This window comes from Zootoca vivipara, chromosome 8 (genome assembly GCF_965207765.1).
Source record: "Zootoca vivipara chromosome 8, rZooViv2.hap1.1, whole genome shotgun sequence".
Lineage (NCBI taxonomy): Eukaryota > Metazoa > Chordata > Lepidosauria > Squamata > Lacertidae > Zootoca > Zootoca vivipara.
Window position 1 is genome coordinate 66,810,937 of NC_142591.1, and position 20,232 is coordinate 66,831,168.

At 40.6% G+C, this 20,232-nt stretch overlaps 1 protein-coding gene across 1 annotated transcript; it reads left to right on the forward strand.

Annotated features, from left to right (window-relative positions):
- The first annotated feature begins 1,696 nt into the window (after positions 1-1,696).
- On the forward strand, positions 1,697-19,811 carry ATP6V1C1 (ATPase H+ transporting V1 subunit C1). Its single transcript, XM_035125737.3, has 13 exons — positions 1,697-1,847; positions 5,981-6,163; positions 6,848-6,915; positions 8,230-8,315; positions 10,117-10,211; positions 12,789-12,880; positions 13,477-13,575; positions 15,086-15,154; positions 16,066-16,158; positions 16,241-16,334; positions 17,390-17,487; positions 18,405-18,531; positions 19,172-19,811. Exons 2-13 carry the CDS (start codon positions 6,032-6,034, stop codon positions 19,265-19,267), a joined length of 1,149 nt encoding a protein of 382 aa, XP_034981628.2. The 5' UTR covers positions 1,697-1,847; positions 5,981-6,031; the 3' UTR covers positions 19,268-19,811.
- Positions 19,812-20,232: the final 421 nt, after the last annotated feature.

The following is a 20,232-nucleotide window of genomic DNA, read 5'->3' on the forward strand; positions in this document are numbered from 1 at the left end:
ATTTGCCTTGTTATTCTGCTTGTTCATCCTGGTGTTTATTGATGTGTTCTTGCAGTTAATGACCACAATCTAGAAATGGACGTTGGACCTGTATTGGCAAACACATTGTTAGGGCTGTTAGATTCCCTCTCTTTCTGTTTGTGAATAACACTGCATTTATTTGTTCCCTAAGTGGCAACTGGTAGAACAACTTGAAACCATGGCTAGGCAGTAGCTGAGTGTGACAGAGCAGTATAGCTAGTAGTCCATCCACAACCCTGGTTGAGCAGAACAGGAGGCAGACAAAAGCCTGCTTCAGGCTCCGCCAGCCTGCAGCTTGTGTAGTGATTGGGCTCAATACTGTCAAGTGCTGGCTGTAGGGCCAGTTCAGGCCCTCCCTATTCTCACCCTCGCCATCCCCACTCCCAAAGGAGCCTAGGTCATAAATGTGTGACCTTAGTTTTCCTGAACTCCTGGATGTGGGAGGGGAGGCATTATGCAGATTTACAGTGCAATCCTATCAAAGTTTATTCAGAGAAGTAAATGATCATACTATGTTCAACGGGGCTTATATCCCTTCAAGTTTGCATAGCAGTGCAGACTTCATTAGCTTAAATTCTGCAGATTCTAGGTTTCACCAGGGCTACCGGGACAAAGTAATTAATTAATGAAATAAATGGTGTGGGGAGAGGAGCAACCATGATGTTTCTTTGTCCCAGCAACCCTTGGTGAAACCTGTTTTTCATCCAAGATGATCAGATCAAACTGGGGCTACAGTCCCATGCACATTTATTGGGAAGTAAGCTTCATCCTACACAGTGAAAGTGGGACTTGCTTCTAGAGGAAACACACATAGAGTTGTGCTTTAAATCTACACAACTCCTTTTGCACATGCTCTTAATACGGCGGCATTGTTTCCTTAATAATGTTACAACCTGCGGTGCTTGGAATTTCCACGAGGCTCAACGCCTTCCTGCTCCCCTTCTTCATAACATGCAGAAAACTCCACATTCGAAGAAGAAAAATATTAGTTTATCAGAAAATCGCCTCATACCGAGTGAAACTAGCGGTCAGAGTACTAGCTCAGTAGGCTACTCTACACTGGTTGATACGGGAGTAGCAGCTTCCCTAATACCTGGATGTTCCTAATTAAAGTACTGCCCTCTAACGTTACTGCTGCATTTGTTCATTTAACAGAATCAACCTGCAATTTTTCATGCCTTCTCCTCTCTGACTTCATCATATCGTCCTGTGCTAAACACTGGCTTTCAGAACGAATGCCGAGGCTTAGCCCTGGTTCCCAAGAAACGGATATTATTATATGTAAATTATGATTTTTTTTTCCTTCCTCCCCATCATAATTTAGACTGTCGAGTAGACCGGGCTGGGACTGCACTAATTAAATTATACCTGCGGAACAACCTTTTTCTCCGTCCCCACATAAATCTGAGCTTCACAGTGGAAGAGCAGAGCGCGGGCTCTTCCCTTGACACTGGCGCCCCTAGCGGGCGTCCGCTGTCGTTCCCAAGCTACCTCCGTTCTCCACCAATCACCAACCGAGATCCGGCTCCAAGGTAACCCTTAGCCCCGCCCGCTCGCGGACGCGCCCGCCGTCCCTCGCTCTCCGGCTTCCCTCTCGGAGCTCCGCCCCTCTCCATCCGGGGTAGCTGCGACTGGTTTTTGGCTCCCAAACGGGAAGGGGCTGGTCAGCTGATCCATTCACCGCCGGTCGTCACGTGATGGTGCTGGCAGGCGCCGCTGCTACCGCGAAGGCCATGGAGTGACGGGAAGGGCCCCTTTCGGCGTCCGCCGCTTCTCCCCGTGCCTGAGCTCCTCCGCTCCGCTTGTGCCCCGCTCCGCAGACGCCGGTGAGTGAGGGGCCCCGGTGGCAGCCCCCTTCGGGCACGCTGGGCCGCTAGGCCCCTTGTGCCGCGTCCGGAAAGGAGGCAGGTTCCCCGATTCCCTTAGCTCTGACCTCTGGCTCTCCTTACGAAGAGGGTGGCCGGAGGGCGGATTTCTCTCCTGGGGACGGCTGGTGTTTTTTTAATGGGTGCTCTCAAGCTTGCTTCCCCCGCGCCCCACTCAGGTCTTCTTCCCAATGGTGGTGTCTTAAGGACTAGCGGCGTCAATGGGGCACGGCGGTCATTTGCGGGGTAGACCCCACTTCCTCAGATCGTGCAGTGCCTGTAAAAGCTTGCGCCACGGCGAAGCTGCCGATCTAAGCGAAATCCTGCAAGTCTGTTCCTCGCACGTTGACAGGACAAAGGCAGGAGCAAAGGACGAGCCCTTCATAAACAAACATGTCTTTATTTTTTTCGGTGTGGAGGGTCTCTTCAAAGAGCCGGGTAGCCAGTCACATTGCAGTTTAGTTAAGTGTCCTGATTCTCCCTCCCCCCTCCAATTCTTTAATCGTGCTAACATACCAAACTCATCTTGCAGATTTGTGTGTTATTTTATGACTTTGTTCATTCAACTCCTGTCACCTAGAATAAATCAGATCTGTATAAAAAAATACTTTGCTGGCAGGCTGTCTGTTGTTGACTCTTGTGACAGCAGTGTGAAAAGATGTCCTCTAGAGATCAAGGGTGGGCGCTCCAGATGTTGTTGCAGCCCAACTCCCATGACACCTGCTTATTGGTCATGGCTGGGGACTCTAACAACATACCCCTGGGCTGGGAGTCTTTGGTTTGAAATATTTTTATATTGTTCCTTAAACAGTTTGCTCTCCTTAAAAAAGAACTGCTTTCTGTAAGTTCCCTTCAGCATTGTTCTGCAACACAAGAGAAAGCAGTTTGTCTTAAAAATTTCAGTATAGGTAGATTAATTTGAGTTGTTTTTCTCAGAACTTAACCCTTAGAATTATCTAGTGGTTAGCCAAATACAGGGTACCACAGCCTCCAGGCTGTCACTATTTGGAGGGATTGATTCAGGCGCATACCAGGAACTTAGTTTTGCACTGTTAAAGTGCTATGTCACTCTAGCACAAGAAATCCATTTTCTGTGGTTAGGAAAATGGTAGGGAAATGCACTGAAAAGTGAGATACACGACTGATTAACAGGAAGACAAGCACCCCATAAGTGAATTAGGATGAATTCTCCTTGTCATGTAACCGTCCTGTAAACAAATGCTCAATAAAGAACAGACATAGCTAAACCACCTTGTAAGCTTAATGTAAGCAAATGGAAGAATGCTGAATAAATGTGTTTATTCAGTTTAACACACTACTGCTGCTTTTATGGTAGTTCTTAATACTAGCACTAAGATAAGCACTCTTTTTTAAAAAATCACTTTTCTCTTCATTTCAAAAATACCAATTCTTATACGTAGATTACTCATTCCCATTTCCATTTTAGTTCTAATCCACTTGCATTTTTAAATCTGTAGATATCTTATTCTGATTTATTTAAATGCAAGGCTGCTTTTGCTAGGACTAAGGAAATGGGGATAGCAAGATCTAATATGTTATTGAATCGGTAAGTAGTATTTTCTGTAAAGAGCAATGGAAAAAGGCTTAGTGATAATGGATACATAGACCATACTTTCCCCGATGTTCAAGGATTGTGAGTGGGGAGAAGTGACTAGAAGATCCAGAGACCTTTTTTCTCACAGCTCTGGTGTGTGCTAGGAGACCTACGTTAATCAGCAGAGTAGACTGCAAGTTGACAATTGAAATTGACACCTTTAACACAAGTTCCCTATTTAAAAGTTCTAGGCTATGGTATGTGAATTTTCTTCTCTTCCTTTTTTCATTCTCCTGTGCAAACTGTATAAGCAATGTCTGAAATCAATCTCAGTACTTCCTTATTCTGAATAGAGTTCATTGTGCAAACTGTAAGAACAATTGAAGTAGTTTCAGCTAAAAAAAACACTCCATCCAATGAATTGTCAATGACACATCTTTACAGAGAATGCACTTGAAGTTACCCTGAGAGTTCATCCAAGAAAAAACAGCCATAATTTTGTGTGTTCTATTTTGGCTAGACATGAATCAATTATTCTTAAGAGATGTAGTTTCAGTCCTGTGAGGAATAAGAAAAGGGTTTTTTGATTTGGGTGCACATTTTCGGTTCACATTTTCAGCATTTTATTAAACTGTTTGAGTAGAACTTTACTATTGTTGTTGATTAAGCAGTTGTGGAAGTGTTGTAAAATGTGCTAATAGTTCTCACGAAGCCTAATTAGCCCTAAAAGCAAAGTGTGGCACTTCAGCTTCACAATTCAGTAATATAGCCAGTAGTAGCCTAAAATATTCCAGTCTCATTCACTCATTTTGTTATAGGAGCTGATAGGAAGTTAAAGTCCTACGCTTTCTAGTGTATTAGTCATATGAATATCAGGCAGGTTGCGTAAGTTTGTCCAGCTAGGCTTCTACAACAACATCAGAAGTTACATAGCTTGCTACTATTCGAAACTATGTGACTAGAAGATGTTAGGAAGGTTACAGTTGAGTTTATTGTGCTCTGTGTTGATGCAAGGTTCTGTTGCCTACTGCCTAGCAAGATAGGTGTCCTGAGAAATATCACCACATTTTTGGAAGGGCCGCTTAAATGCAAGTTATTATAGAGGGGAAAGTAAAGAAACTTCCATAGCTAGTGGTTCATCAGGAAACAAAACTTTGAGGAGAGGGGGGGGGGTGAGTGACTGTCATAAACTGTATTCTTCCCAGTATAAATATACTAACAGTATTTCCTTTTTAAAATGGTAATATTACCTATACGAACTGAAAGAATAGAAAATATACAGTGGTACCTCGGTTTGCGACCACAATCCATTCCACGGAGGTGGTCGCTCGCCGAAGCGATCGCTCCCTGAAGGCATGCTTCTGCCAATAGAGCGCTTCTGTGCATGCGCGAGCTGCACAGATCGCTCCTGCGCATCTAATGCTGCAGAACCCGGATGTAAACACTTCTGGGTCTGTGGCGGTCGCTTGCCGAAGTGGTCGCAAACAGAGGTAGGTGTAAACCGAGGTTTGACTGTATTTTGTAAAAAAGAAAATCTAAACATTACATAGTGTACAGTGTCTTCATGCTCACAATCACTATACAACATGCAGCAATATTAACAGTGGAACCAATTGCCCTGCCCTCAGATTATACAGATTAAAGATTTCTTGTAGCTGGGCAGAACAGTCTCAGAACCCCCTTGCCCTCTTATGGTAGGAGTGGCAACATGGCACTATGTTGGACCGGGGTATTGTTTAGGAAGGTGGTTTTTTTGCAAGGGGTGTGTGTTGTTACCATTGTTAATGTTATTTTTTTGTATTTTTATTTTGGTTCTTGTTATTTATGTGGGAAATGTTCAGTTTTGGGTACTTTTTGAGGTTTTGTTTATTGTTTGATATGTTGTAAGCTGCCTTGAGTGTGGCTTTAACTTTGGAAAGGTGGCATACAAATAAAATGATTGATTGATGTTTAACATTCCATGTGCACAAGTATATCAGTTTGCCAGATGGAACAATCCCTCCCCACTGCCTCGCTCTGGATTATGCACAAGTGAAATATTTTGTACAGGGTTTCCTATACAAATCACTTAATATTACGGTAGTATAGAAGGGGGGGATTTGCTACAAAACAATTGACCATTCAGCATCACAAAAATTCTAATCTCAAAATAGAAGTCTACATAATTCTATATGTAATAAAGAGATCTTTTTCACAGACTTTCCCTGACCAGGTTAGGCCTTGCTTTATGTGTATTAATGCATTGAAACTGTTTTAAATGCTTTTTGTTTTCATGCAGTTTTATTGATTTTAGGCAGTATTTTTGTTTTAATGGATATTGTTTCACTATTGTATGTAAGGCACACTGCTTAGAGACTTTTAAAATATGAAGTGGTTTAGAAATGCTTTTAAATAAGTGTTAAAACGTATGTCGGGAGGGCAGTATAGAATAGTGTGCCACACCAGTGGCCCAGAGGTGGTCCAGAAATTGTTATATATTCTGAATGGACCTTGTTCTCTATTGTTATTTAATTCCCCCCCCTGTCTTTCATTTCCCCAGTGTTTTACCTCTATCTTTAAAAATCATCAGCGTCGCAATAAAGTGGCAAAAATGACAGAGTTCTGGCTGATTTCTGCTCCTGGGGGAAAAACATGTCAGCAGACATGGGAGAAGCTGTGTGCTGCAACCATAAAAAATAATAACCTGTCTACCAATGCAAAGTTTAACATTCCGGATTTAAAGGTATACCCATTCAGAAACTTGCGGTTTTGTATTCAAACTGTTTGCACCTTAAGTTTAGGGGAAATGAGACATGATGGTACAAACACAACACACTCCTATTGCCGAAGATTATTTGCCTGCTAATGTTACTTTGCTTACTAAATGAAGTAATTATAAATCACTTACCTAACTTGTGAATTTGTGGAGTGCAGGCTCCTATCTTCCACAGCATGAACTGGAACTATACAGTAAGGGGGCTGTTAGGCTTTTTAGAAATTCCAAATTATATTTTAAGTTGCCTCCCTGAATGCAGTATCACAAGCTAATGCTGAATGTACTTGTGATATAGAACAAATGGTCAGACCAGCTTATAAATCCATTTTCTATTCCCTGCTGAGATTCATGGACTCCTGTTCCAATGTACTGGCATGGATAATCTCCAACATTGTAGTTGCAGGCAGATGATAAATAAAATGATTATCTTTAAATTTCAATGCAATGTTGTTGTTGTTTTTAAAAAGGAAGACAATTTTTAGACTGAAATCATATGTATGCAAACTTGGAAATAAATCCCCTTGTACTTAATGTAGGACTTCTTTATGATTAAAAATGCATAGGATTGCACCGTTAGTCTAATAGTTCCTTCTTACAGTTACCTTGTTATATATGTTCGACCTAAAATAATTCTCATTCTTTCCTTTATAGGTTGGTACCCTTGATGTGTTAGTTGGCTTGTCTGATGAGTTGGCTAAACTGGATACATTTGTGGAAAGGTAACTACTTTTTAATATCCACCTAATATCAATGCTCACATTTCTTCCGTTTTGTTGCAATATAGAAGCCTATGTATCGTCTGCTAATTGTCTGTTTTTTAGGTTAACCAGCTTAATGACTGACAGTGTTAGCACATAATAGAAAGCGAAGAACCTTTGCGGAATAAACCATACTGTGCATGCAGCCTGATCGCTCCCACGTACCTCCTCTGGTGTGAGCAGATAAACTAAACAAGGAAGGGGCTTTAAGTTGCAGTTTGTTTTTGGCATTCCAATCCTTGCTTGTTATTGCCAAACAAACCACAGTCCTGAGTTTGTGTAATGTTAAAGCTATCCCTGTCTTATTTTCTTTACTTTGTCAGTTGCCAGCAATCAGGCTACGTGCACAGTATGGTTTATTAAGCCATATTTCTGAGTCTCCAACAATATTTTGGGTTAACTAGGTACTTCTTGGTTTGGACAACCATGACAAGTCACAACAACCAAAGTGGTAAGCAGTGGTTTGAGTTTGCCCTCCAAACTAGGTATGGAAACCAGCGTCAAACCACGAATTCCAATCCTGCTCTGCTAAGGAGGGGAAACAGGTGAAAACAAGGATCATCTGGAGGCTCAGGAATGCTACCTGTGAACCAACCCAATGTGTTAGTCTTGAGTACTTGCAGTTTTGCCATGTTTTGGAACGTTTGATTGTGCTTTGACTGTCTGCATTGCTAAAATGATTTGTAAGAACATAAGAGTCCTGCTGGATCAGATGAAAGGCCCATCCAGTTCGGCATTCTGTTCCCACAGTAGCCAAACAGGTGCGAACAGTAAGCTAAAGAAGTAGGAGTGCAACAGCACTCCTCATATTCTGTGAACCGCAATTTGTGACCCCTAGGTATAGGGCAGTATATAAATTCAGTATAAAAAAATAGATCCCCAGCAACTAATCTTCAGAGACATACCACCTCTGATACTAGAGTTAACTAGTGCCCTTTATCACCTAATAGATATTGGCCTAACAGAAAGCAATGAAAAATTCTTTGAATTGAGTAAAACTGGCAAAAATCAGTGAAAGTGCCCAGTCTTAAACGACACATAGCTTTTGAAGAGCAAAGAACAGATCTTAAACCATGACAGATTTCATGAGCAGCATTTTGGAGTGTATCATAGGGAACAATTTGTTGTCAGTTTGAAACAGTTCTGTGAAATAAGTTGTGACATAATTGTGAGTCTCATTTGATACAGCCCCCAAGTTGCTGAAACGTTTAGTCTACAGACAGAAAGATGAATGGGATCTGCTTTCTTTTATCTTAATTTTTCTCTTCTCTTCAGTGTTGTCAAGAAGGTGGCACAGTATATGGCTGATGTTCTGGAAGACAGCAAAGATAAAGTTCAGGAAAACCTTCTGGCCAATGGAGGTAAATGTTAGCTTTCTGTGAAGGGTGACATTGAAAGCTGATGGTTTGAGCATAAATTCAGAAGTGATGTATATAAGCAGAAAACCTAGAAACCAACCTATAATATCTAAAACCAATATAATATTTAAAAGGAAGCTTGCTCTTCAGCTGCAGTTCTGCTTTCCCTACCTTGTTTATAAGTCTAGATTTTTATGTGATCAGTGTCTTCTTAGTTACGTTAAGCACAAGCTTTTCATGTATGCTAATTTAAATATCCTTGAAATAGATAGATATGTTCATCGCATTAAAAAGACATACAAATAATTATGGTGATACTGATCTTGTCCATTAAATCTTTGAGTATGCCAATAATAGGCATATTCAAAGTAGCCCCAACTGAAAACAATGGTCAAGATACTTATGTAGCCTATGTTGTTTTCAACGGGTTTGACATCAGTACAACAGTTGGCTATCACCCTGTGTCGATAGTATCAAAAAGAAATGAAAAATACTGTCATACCCAAAGAATAGTGTGAAAGATGCCCTGTTGGAACATTGATCCATTTTTCCCTTGCAGTTCTTATGCAGTTGACAGCACAGATGCTTTTGTAAGAGTAGAGGTGTCATTTCTGAACACCAGTGAAAAAACTGATGTGATATGTGTAATATGCCTTCAGAATTTACTAAAGTAACTTCTGAAAGAGGGTTGGAGAATCTGTGGCCCTCCAGATGTTGGAATCAAGCTCCCCGCAAGTCCTAGCTAGCTTGGCCAATGGTTGAGGCTGACGTCCAACGATCTCTGGAAGGCTGCAAGTTCCTCAACCCTGTTCTAACAAGTGTATCATCTCCTCAAAACAAGTGTATCATGCCTGGTCAAAATAAGTGTTAAGCTGTCCCAGAGTAGCTTTTTATTGTTGGTTATCACCTGTAAATCTAGGTTATCGTTAGGTGACCTGAATAAATAGAACACAGCAATCTAGTATCTTTAATTATGCCAAAAGTATCTTTAATTATGCTCCTGCAGTACTGTCACAACAATGTCCTGTCAAAATGCCCCCCCCTCTCAGCAACTAATGGTAATAGGGGCTCCATCCTCTTATTGCTTCTGATCCACTCTATAATTATGTAGGTGCACAAAATTCATATATGAAAAGAAACATCCCAAACAGCATACCTTTTAATATGGCCTTGCTGCAATGGCTTCTATACTATATATAGTCTTTCCTGTGTTTTAAAAGGCAGACATCTATGTAACGTCTCCAGGAGCGTTGCTTGGTAGGTGTATTTATTCATTCATGCAGATTGTGCGCCATCCTATAACATAAAGTTCTCTGGCTGGCTTAAAATAGTTGTGTAAAAAAGCAACTGAAATTCCAATTAAACATAGCCATTTTAAAAAGATAGGAACCCTAGATAGATAAATAAACCAAACAGAACTCCACCCACCCAAAGTTAAAAAACAGATTTTTTAAAAAATGGGCCAGATTACTTAAATGATTTAAAAGTGAGCAGAAAGGTCTTCACCTGGTACAATAAGGATAAGAAATATGAAGCCAGGCTGTTCCATAACTAAGATGCCACTCTCCTAGCAGTGACTCACCACTCTTCATTCAATGGGAGCAGCCAGAGCTGGGTCTCTGAAGAGGAACTTGAGGTCTAAGTAGGTACATAGAGGAGAAGATGGTCTTTCAGATAGCCTTGACCAAGTTCAGAGCTTTCGAGGTTAAACCTGAATTTTAAATTGTGCCTATAAATCGGCCAGGGGCCAGCACAGCTTTGTGCTTAGTTTGCTAATACCAGCATCCAAACTTTGTGTTCACAGTTGATTTGGTCACCTACATAACAAGGTTCCAGTGGGACATGGCAAAGTATCCAATCAAGCAGTCTCTGAAGAATATTTCAGAAATAATTGCCAAGGTAGGATTATACTATCCAAAGAGGTCCGAAGCTTGTGTTATAATCTCGGTGGTACTGCATAGACCATGCACCAGGGAGTGGTAAAAATTGCTTCTGTTTTTGTAGTCTCTTTGATGTTCTTAAAAAAGAAGAAGAAACCATCAAAAATCCCCAAAGTGACGAACAAGTGCAGAAAGCTTCTGTGGTGCAAAAGCCCCCCCCCCCCCTGGGTAAAAGCATACAGTGATTTATCAGGAAGATCAATGAAAACATTGACCTGACATTTCAGGAAATGGAAAATTGCCTCCTATTAACATGAAGAAAGGGGGGAACCTGGAAAAGGTCAGGTAGTAGACTAACCTCTCATCAGGGTCTTGCATACTCTGGAAATGTAAATACAGTTAATAAAATATAGATATGCAACCCAGTTGGGCATCTTACAATATTGAATACTTTAAGTGAAAAAATTGGTATTGATCAGACATTTCAGAGGAATGAATACAGAATGGAAACAAAGCTATAAAATAGGCACGTAGAATGGGGACAGTTGCACATGGGTTAAAATAACGAAGTCCAAGTAAAGACTTATCAAAGTTAGCGGATTATCAAGTATAGTTCCAGATTTGCCATGTTTGTCTTGTTCAGTGCAAACCTACAACACCATAAATCTGTATTCGTTTACAGTTTGCCCATTTATGAAGGCTCAGTCCTACACTGGCAAGTGCGGATTATCTTGTCCAAAAGATTATTTTCTTGTCTGTCTGTGCAGTCTTGCACCACAATCCTAACTCAAAGGCTTGTTCTCTCCCACAACTTATGCTTTCTCTCCGAACTGGCAGGATGTAGCAGTCCTGTTTCCTAACTGCACTAATTGTGACTAAGACTCTACTCCTCTATATGGCATTTGCCCTTGATAAAAACCCAAACCTTTTCTTTTTCTTCCCATCCCCACTGCCCTGCTTGTTTCTCCTATAGATATTTGGGGATGGATGGGAATAGTTTCTAATTAGGGAATAGCTCAAAGAAGGGAAGCTCTTTCTCCAGCTGCAGGACGGCTGGCGACTGCTCTCTAGGAAGAGATTGATCTTGCTTAGTGAAATAGCTGGTAGATTAACTGTCTAAATAAATCATCACCAGTGATGAATGGTGCCATTGTGTTAAAGAGGAAAGGGAAGATAAAGCCAACTGAAGTGCCATTTGTGGATAGTGAGGCGTGCAGTTGCAGCCTTCCCTGGGTGGTCACCACAGCCAAATCATTGCTTTTCTTCTAGTTGGCCTCTTGGCAATTCCCTGCAGTAATTCCCCAAATATTTCATAGCTTCACATAAGTATGGGAACAATAACTATTCTGTATTGTAAAAAGAAGTAAGTAGTCAGTCCCCCCCGCTCTGTGATTAGTTTTGTTTCTAGTCCCTCAAAAAACTCTTGGGTGATGCCTTTCCCTTTCACCATGAGCACTGTTTACTTGAGCAACAATTCATTAGCTACCAGATCTTTCAGCAGATGCTCCTAAATGCCACTTTATCTGCTAGATGTCCAAATCAGGCATACTTCCTTGAACAAGCTTCTGTAGTCCTGTGTTAAGGTTGAAGCAGGAAGAGCCACCCACGTTCACAGTAAACCATTAATTGTTTGCTGTGATGTGCAAAATGGGCCACAGTGGGTGGTATTTTACAGAGAGTAGGACCATTAAAATTAAGACTGGAGTTAGCCATGGCTATTACTTTAACTGGGACTACTCTGAGTAGGATGAGCATTGGATACAGCCCTGTGATTTTGAAAATATTCTATTGGAACAACTTATGAAAAAAGTTGTTTCAAGGCTGAAAATCCACATGGGTTTTCCAGAAAGGATCCAAGACCAGACCTAGTTAGAATAATAAAATAAAATAAATTTTAAAAAAACATCTTTGCTGGAAAACTCTATGGTTAAGATCCGCAGGCTGCCAGAAAAAAATTCTGGGAGTCCAGGGCAACAGTACCTCTTAAGGTGCACTTAAAAGTGAGGCGTTTCAAGAGCCATTTGATAGTGTATGGAGGTTAAATGTCCAAAGGGAGAAGAATTTGAATTCCACTGGGTGTGTGGAAGCCCTTGGGTAAGTCTCAAGTATGTTTCTGGATCCCACCCCCACATCATTAGCAACTTCAGTGACTGTTCTAGCAAAGTGTAAGCTCCATTTAAATGGGTCATATATGCTACAAATTAATGCTGTTTCATTACTTCTGAGAATAATTTTCTGTGTTTTAAAAAAGTTCATAAAAAGGGGATTCCGAGTCATAATCCTTTCTAAGTCAATTACAGATTTTTCAAACTCAGTTTACTAATATAGTTTACTTCTTTAAAAAAAACTGTGTGTAAGTGATAATCTGTGGCCTTCTTCATCCTGGTGTCCTCCAAGGGCTTATGGAAGCTCTAGTCCAAAACATCTGGAGGGTAACAACTGGAATGCTGGCCAGTGAATGTTGTCTCGTTTTCCTAGCCTGATATTCATTTGCACATACTGTAATTGTCATTTTTATAGGGAAATCTAATGCAGTATTTAAATGCTTCTTAGAAAACACTGATACAGTTTTGTTTCTGAATTTTGTTCTTTAAAGGGAGTGACTCAGATTGATAATGACCTGAAGGCAAGGGCGTCTGCATACAACAACCTGAAAGGCAACCTTCAGAACTTGGAAAGGAAGAATGCGTGAGTTGTCTTCTTCTGTAAGCCAATCTGAAAGCAAGCTGATGAATTTGATATGTTCAATATGACTTTTGATTTCTGAATTCATACATTTCTCAGGTAAGGGCCTAAATTAGCAGACTGCCCTACCTCTGGGTCTGGACTTACTGTACAAGTTAATGGTGGAGTTAAAGCCACATTTGAAACAAGCTAAGAAAAGAACCTGAAAAAAGAGGGAAGAAATATATTTGCCATCATGTTGAAGTCATACAGAGAATTGTACAACCAGCAGCCATATAGCTCAACTTGTCAGTCTTATCACAGCACATGATCTTTGTTTTCAGATAACATTAAGTGGTGGGCTCTGCATATCATGCAAGTTTATCTGAAAATTTGGGATTTCATACTTTACTAAGCTTAAGGTATCTAGTCACTTGGATTGAGATTTTGGCTATTTGTCAGTAAAGTAATTGATTGGTTTTGGGGCATGTCTAATTGATTATATCACATCAGGAGCACTATAAAAATTGTAGCTATTCGCCACCAAAAGTCTTATTATTCAGATCAAATTAAATATAAGAATTATACACTCATTTCTTGATCTTCTTGTTCTTTAACAGGGGAAGTTTGCTAACCAGAAGTCTGGCTGAAATTGTAAAGAAAGATGACTTTGTACTTGATTCTGAATACTTGATTACGTTGTTAGTGGTTGTACCAAAGTAAGTCTGTCTCCTGGTCCCAAAAAGAATCCTTGCTGAAAAGTAAAGACGAACATACAGAATGTAATAAGAGGAAGGGATATTTCACAGCATGATTTGTTTGCTGAAACTGCTATGTTACCATGGAATAATTAAAGGCACATGTAGGAATGTGCAATCCACTTCTAAGGGGCAGGGGAACGGGCATTGTCTTTACATCATCTCAACATCAGCAAAAGCACTCAATGTTTCCATTGTAAATTGAAGCCCTCTCACAAGCACTGCAAAATCTGTTCATTTATTAAGTCATTCAAGAGAAATCTAGCTAAGCTGTGAAAACTGCCCTCCAGGTTTCAGAAATTCTCATTGATTTGCTCTAACCTATTGAAGTGTTTAGCTTGTAAATTGGATTTACTCAAGTCAGTTAACATTTTGCTTCTTATCACTGCATTTGTCTTCCCTGCCCTAACTCTTCCTATATTAGCCTGCAATCTTAGTAAAGCATTAGCAGGCCAGGCAAACAAGGCTAGTCTTTGTAATAATATTTTAGTCAAAGTACCAGTAAATTGTGTTGAGGATGTATCTGAGTTGGTCGAAGGATGGTTATAGCTCATGGAAATTTACTAGCTTTTAAAAAATGAAAACTGGAAATACTTGCTAAAAAGGTATTGTCTTAGGAAAAGAAGACATTTTTAGGCCAATAAAGAGTTGAAAATAAAGAACAAGGTGTTGAGCTTAGCTTCTTGTTTAATTTTGTAGAACATTCTGTACATCTAAAATTATATACACAACAAAAACTTATAATTTTACCCCATGCCTGCTTTATTCTGAGTGTCGAACAGGGCTTGCAGTATGCATATTTACTTTTAAAGTAAGTGTCCGTAAAATGCAATGAAAAATATGCACTTTGAGATTATTATTATTTATTCCCTGTCCATCTGGCTGGGTTTCCCCAGCCACTCTGAGTGGCTTGAAGCATATTTAAAAACATAATAAGAACATCAAGTATTAAAAGTTTGATCTTTGCTCTAATGCACAATGTTCTACCCTTTGAAAACCAGGAGTGCCTTTTCCTATGCAATAAAAACAAGAGTTTGCAATAGGTATTGTTCATTACAACAACTTCCTTGCAAGTCCTGATCTTAAAGCTGTACTGGAGAACTTAAGTCTGTCTAAGTCTTAAGCTGTACACACCACTGGGAATGAATCCCTGGAGTTCAGAGTAAATTGAGTAAAGATACATACAATAGTACTATAAAACTATTTCCTGAATTAGCACCTGACAGAGCAACATCTGATGCAGTGCAAAGTTCTTCTGTAGATGGAAAGGAAACTAGGCAGCCCCTCTGTGTATTCATGGAGAAACCTGGAGCACACATCAGACAGCTCCTTGGATCCTGGATGTATCCTGGGTTTACACCCAATGTATCCTGAAAACACTCATGGTGCTGACAGTGGCAAAAAGAACTTTGTGCTCCCCTCCCCAGGGATTTTTGTTAAGGCAACTAATGCTTAACTTTTCCATCTGTAGGATAAATTATAATGACTGGATGAAGCAGTATGAAACTTTAACGGATATGATAGTTCCACGATCCAGCAAGTAAGTTTGATTCCACTTACTTAGGAACACAGTTGAAAATAGGCAGATGTACTTAAAAAAAAAAGGAGAAACAGCTTTTGGAGACTTGGTTTGCCCAGTAGTATAACACCCCCCTGGGAAAAAAAAGTTAGTTCTCTTTTAGAATTCTTTCATCACCTTGTGATTTGAGTCTTTGAATCAGGTCCGTTCCCCTAGAAACTGCATTCCTGAACAATGAATACAAGTGCCACCTTATTATGAGTCTGGTTCCAGTAACGCCCAATAATGTGTGCAGCCAGCTGTACTGTTGGCCACAGCCCAACCACATGGTACAATTGTTAGGAGAGGTGATGTTCAAAAAAGCATATTTTTGTCATGGTCTCATTTGGACTTGAAGGTTGAAAGTCCAGTAATCTTCTACTGGGCCAACTGTATTAGAGGAACCTTCGGTTTGCACAGAAATCGTCTTATGGGGCAAGGGCAGGTACAACTCTCATTCTCGCCCCTCCTCTGAAGCAGTATCTGTTCTTCAGTTAGTTCTAATGCTCCGTTCACTTTACTAAGCAGGCAAGATCGGGAAAGCTACTGAAAGCTGTTAAGTAGTGTTGCAAATTTGAGGTCATTTTCTCAGAGAACACTTAAATTGCACTCAGCGGGTTTAATGCAGCTAGCTTTGCTCAGAAAGGAGAAAGCTTTGAATGTGAAATGCGACTCGAGCACTTCTCCTGTGAAGCATGGCAAAGGTGAGCTGCAATTACTCCTCTAATAGAGGTACACCATCTGTAAGCCTAGCACTGTAATCTGAAGCAGTACAACTGTGCAGCAGCACATAAGCTGTTTTTGCTGGTCTTGCGTTACAGGTTACAGTTTTTATTGCAGTATGTTCCATTGTTTTTTTACCTGTGCTCCCTGGCGTCTTTCGTTCTTTGCAGTGTTCTTTCAGAGGACCAGGATAGCCTTCTCTGTAATGTCACCTTGTTCAGGAAGGCCGTGGATGAGTTCAGACACAAAGCCAGGGAAAACAAGTAAGTGGTCCTGCCAGGTTGTTTTTCTGACGAACAGCAATTGTAAACCAACCTACAATGGTCTGCTGGTCTCTCGATGCAGGTTTATGGTCCGCGACTTTCAGTATAATGAAGAAGAGATGAAGGCAGACAAGGAAGAAATGAACAGGCTGTCTACCGATAAGAAGAAACAGTTTGTAAGTTCAATGTGTGTTAAATACATTTGAAGATAATTCTTCAACCCCCCCAAATAGTTCTTCCTTCCCTACATCTGCCTTTAGGGACTATTGAGACTTAATTCCTTGATATATAAGAAATATTGCAGTAAATGCAGAGCGAACAAAGCAGTCTTTGAGAGTATGAAAGCTGTTATAGTAATTGTAGGTTACAGTTTGGGCTACACTTTCCAGTGTTTGGCTATTTAGTTTTTTAGATGGCATTGGGGGGTCTTCTTGAGTGTGGCATCCCACCTGTGGAATCTCCTCCTGGCAGGCATCATTATGGGTTGTATCCAATGTTCTGTGTGCGTTCTGCTGGTGTAACAGGATTTAATTTTTCTCTCAACCCACACGTGCCCCCCAGATCTGCCCCAGAGGTTCCCCCAACCTTCAAGAGCTGGTTTTGAGAGGGAGGTGCTGATGAGGACAGGAGAGGAAGCACCACTGAGTCCATGGAAAATGCATTGTGTCAGTGCAACTGCAGCCTTGGATACTGTCCTATGCAGTGCTTTTTTTCTTTTAAAAAAATGTTTAAGGGTACTCTCATTTTCCTTCTCATATTGAAATACTGCCCCTCAATGAGACCAAACTTAGATTCGCAAAATGTTTAGGGGTATGCGTACCCCCATGTCCCCCCAGAAAAAAGCACTGGTCCTATGTATTTTTTATGCCAAGTGAAGACCCCCCCCCCCCAATCATTTTGATCTGTGACTAGGTGAATGCTTGACTTGGTCTTTTATGTAATTGCTGTATGTATTTTTGTTTCTGTTGTTTTTATATTATTGCCGTTTTATAGTTTTAGGTAAGCTCCCTCTGTCTTCATATAGAAAGGCAGGAAATAAATGCTTAAAATGACAAGATGTTGATGTTCAGAATCTCAGTTTCACTAGCCAAATGATGCTTCCATTATCTCATCTTGGCATGCTTTGGTCTGTTCATTCTGTAGAGCAGCTGCAGTAACGTTGCCCTACACAAAACAGTGCAAAGTCTCCTGATGCTTAAAATGACTTCTTGCTTTTCCTTTCCAATTACAGGGGCCTCTAGTACGATGGCTGAAAGTAAATTTCAGTGAAGCTTTCATTGCGTGGATTCATGTGAAAGCGCTGAGAGTCTTTGTTGAATCTGTTTTGAGGTATTTTTCTGTATAGATGAGCTATTGCTCCATTCCTTCAAGAATCACTAGGGTTCCACATGTTTGGTCTAGTGAATCTTGGTAGCTACGCTCTCTTGCACAGACACCAGGATTATCTGAATCAAATTACTATTTACACATTAACTAGGAACAATGCCGATTTACTAAAGCAATCAGACAAGCAGTAAGATTATTTTAATATTAAACTTTCATGATATTCCAGATACTTCCATGAACCTGCAAGGCAAGGAGCAGGTCTTCCAGGACTCACAGCCATTATGCTCTAAAGATGGTTCCAAAACCTCTGAATAAGACAAGTGTTCCAGAATAAGAGAGTTATCCCTTTCAGATACCTGTTTCCCCCTCTTTTCTTATCCTCCTGCCTGTTAATTAGGCTTGGAGCACAGCGTGAACAGGTGCTTACACAGAAACTTTTTTAATGTTTGATTTTTATTGACAATTTTTCTAAACAATACAACGAACGACAACTGGTACTGAGACTCTTGAGTTTCATTAACGGCAGAGCTCAACGTCCTTGGGAATTTTGCTGCCCCTTCATAATAGTATATTTCCAAAATAACTGGCAGCAGTGGTGATCTTGGCCCCTCTCCATAGTCTTACTGTATTCCCCCTCCACCCAAGCTAATTTCACATTGTCAGGTTTATTGCTCATCTAAGGCTAGTTGTCCTACTCCATGAAGCCATCATGTAACAAAAATAATAATCGGATGTTTATGAAGCACATGCATATCCCATCACCATATCCCCACCTCCATGATGGGGAGAGCAGCATTAACATTTGATCTTGCTGAACTGGCTGCCCCACTGTATCACTAATGGTGACAACAATTGCATTCCAGAAGTCTCAGAACTGAAGCACACCCCCAACAGCTCTTAAAATTACTTTGCTCTTCTAGGTATGGTTTGCCAGTGAACTTCCAGGCTATGCTCCTTCAGCCCAACAAGAAAACAATGAAGAAATTGAGAGAGGTTTTGTATGACTTGTACAAGCACCTTGACAGCAGCGCAGCAGCAATCATTGATGTAAGTAACTCACATTTTTACGATGTCCACCTGCAATTCAAATTGTTGGAGTTGTGTTGACTGAGAATTTTCTTGCGCCAAGGAGACATTATCTGGCTCATCCACATCTACCAGCATGGGAACTGGTGCTGATTGGACAGTTTATAAGTTTGCCCAGAGGTTGGTAAAGTAGAATACGTGGTTGATTTGCAGTCTTAGGTCTTGCTAGAAGGGATGACCCTGTGCAAACCACTAAAACAGTAATCACAATGTCTTGAGTGCCACAGTGGCAGATTTGGAACAATCGTCTGCCATTCAGCATCACTTGCCATGGAGACTCTGTAGATAGAGGTAGATGATGTCATTTATCAATCTCAGTGGACCTAGTGGGACTGGTTGAGAGTCTCATTAAATTCTGAAGTTTCCCAGCTATCACTTTTTTTAATGAAATCTTTCTTGTCAAGCATGTTCTGTCACAAAGCTATGACCCTTCCCCAGTGGAAAGGAAATTTTAAAACATACCAAAAGGATAAAATTCAGGTGGTTTTTATTTGAGTCTGAGCAATAGTACTTGTACGTGTTTTTTTAAAAATGTGGCCATTAACTCTCCTGCTAAACTCTTACAGTTATTGAGTTTAAAAAAAAAACTTGTCTTTTATAGGCAACTATGGATATTCCAGGTTTGAACCTCAGTCAGCAAGAATACTACCCTTATGTGTACTACAAGATAGACTGCAACTTGCTCGAATTTAAGTAGATGACTTCTGACCCTGACCACCCTCACATAATATTGGTGTCCAAGAAGAAAAGGTTGAAGAATGGTGATGCTCCTAACTCTCTCCTGTAAACCTGTGCTTGCTTGCTTCCTCCCTCACGTAGGAGAATAATCCCCATAGTGGTCCATCTCTTTGACATTTTCTTTTAAAAGAGAAATGTAAGTATCGCTTTTAAATTGATCAGGTCTGTAAATGTATATTGAGAGAATCAGAGTGTATTTATAAATAGTCCTTATTTAAAAAAAGTTTTTAAAGGGTCATTCCTCTTTCGTACCGTGGTTTGCATCAATTCCATTGACTATCCTCCGGGAAGAACTTGTTTACAAAGGAAGATTGTGGGGAGAAAACTTAATGCCATTTTGTTCACCGTGTTTCATAGATATAAAACTTGTAAACATTGTTATTGAATTGTGATGTAAAATATGTGAAGATTGATATTCAGTCCGTGCTTTCTGAATGTTTAAAACTTATGCACTGGAAACATTCACAGGAGAAAAATAAAAGCACCTGTACTGCTGTATTGACTGCTTTGTCTCACTCTGGTATTACTTTGTCAAAAGCTGGTAGGAATCATTTTGAGAGGTGAGATTCATACGCTGGGTGCTAAAGCAAGCAAACAGATTTGAGCAATCGCTGGAAGGAATTGGTGGGGCTGGCAGGGGGAGAATAGATGAAGACCTACAGGACAATAATCAATAAAAGGGGACCCAGGTGGCGCTGTGGTTAAACCACTGAGCCTAGGGCTTGCTGATCAGAAGGTCGGCAGTTCAAATCCCTGTGACGGGGTGAGCTCCCATTGCTCGGTCCCAGCTCCTGCCAACCTAGCAGTTCGAAAGCACGTCAAAATGCAAATAGATAAATAGGAACCGCTACAGCGGGAAGGTAAACGGCGTTTCCATGTGCTGCTCTGGCTTGCCAGAATCGGCTTTGTCATGCTGGCCACATG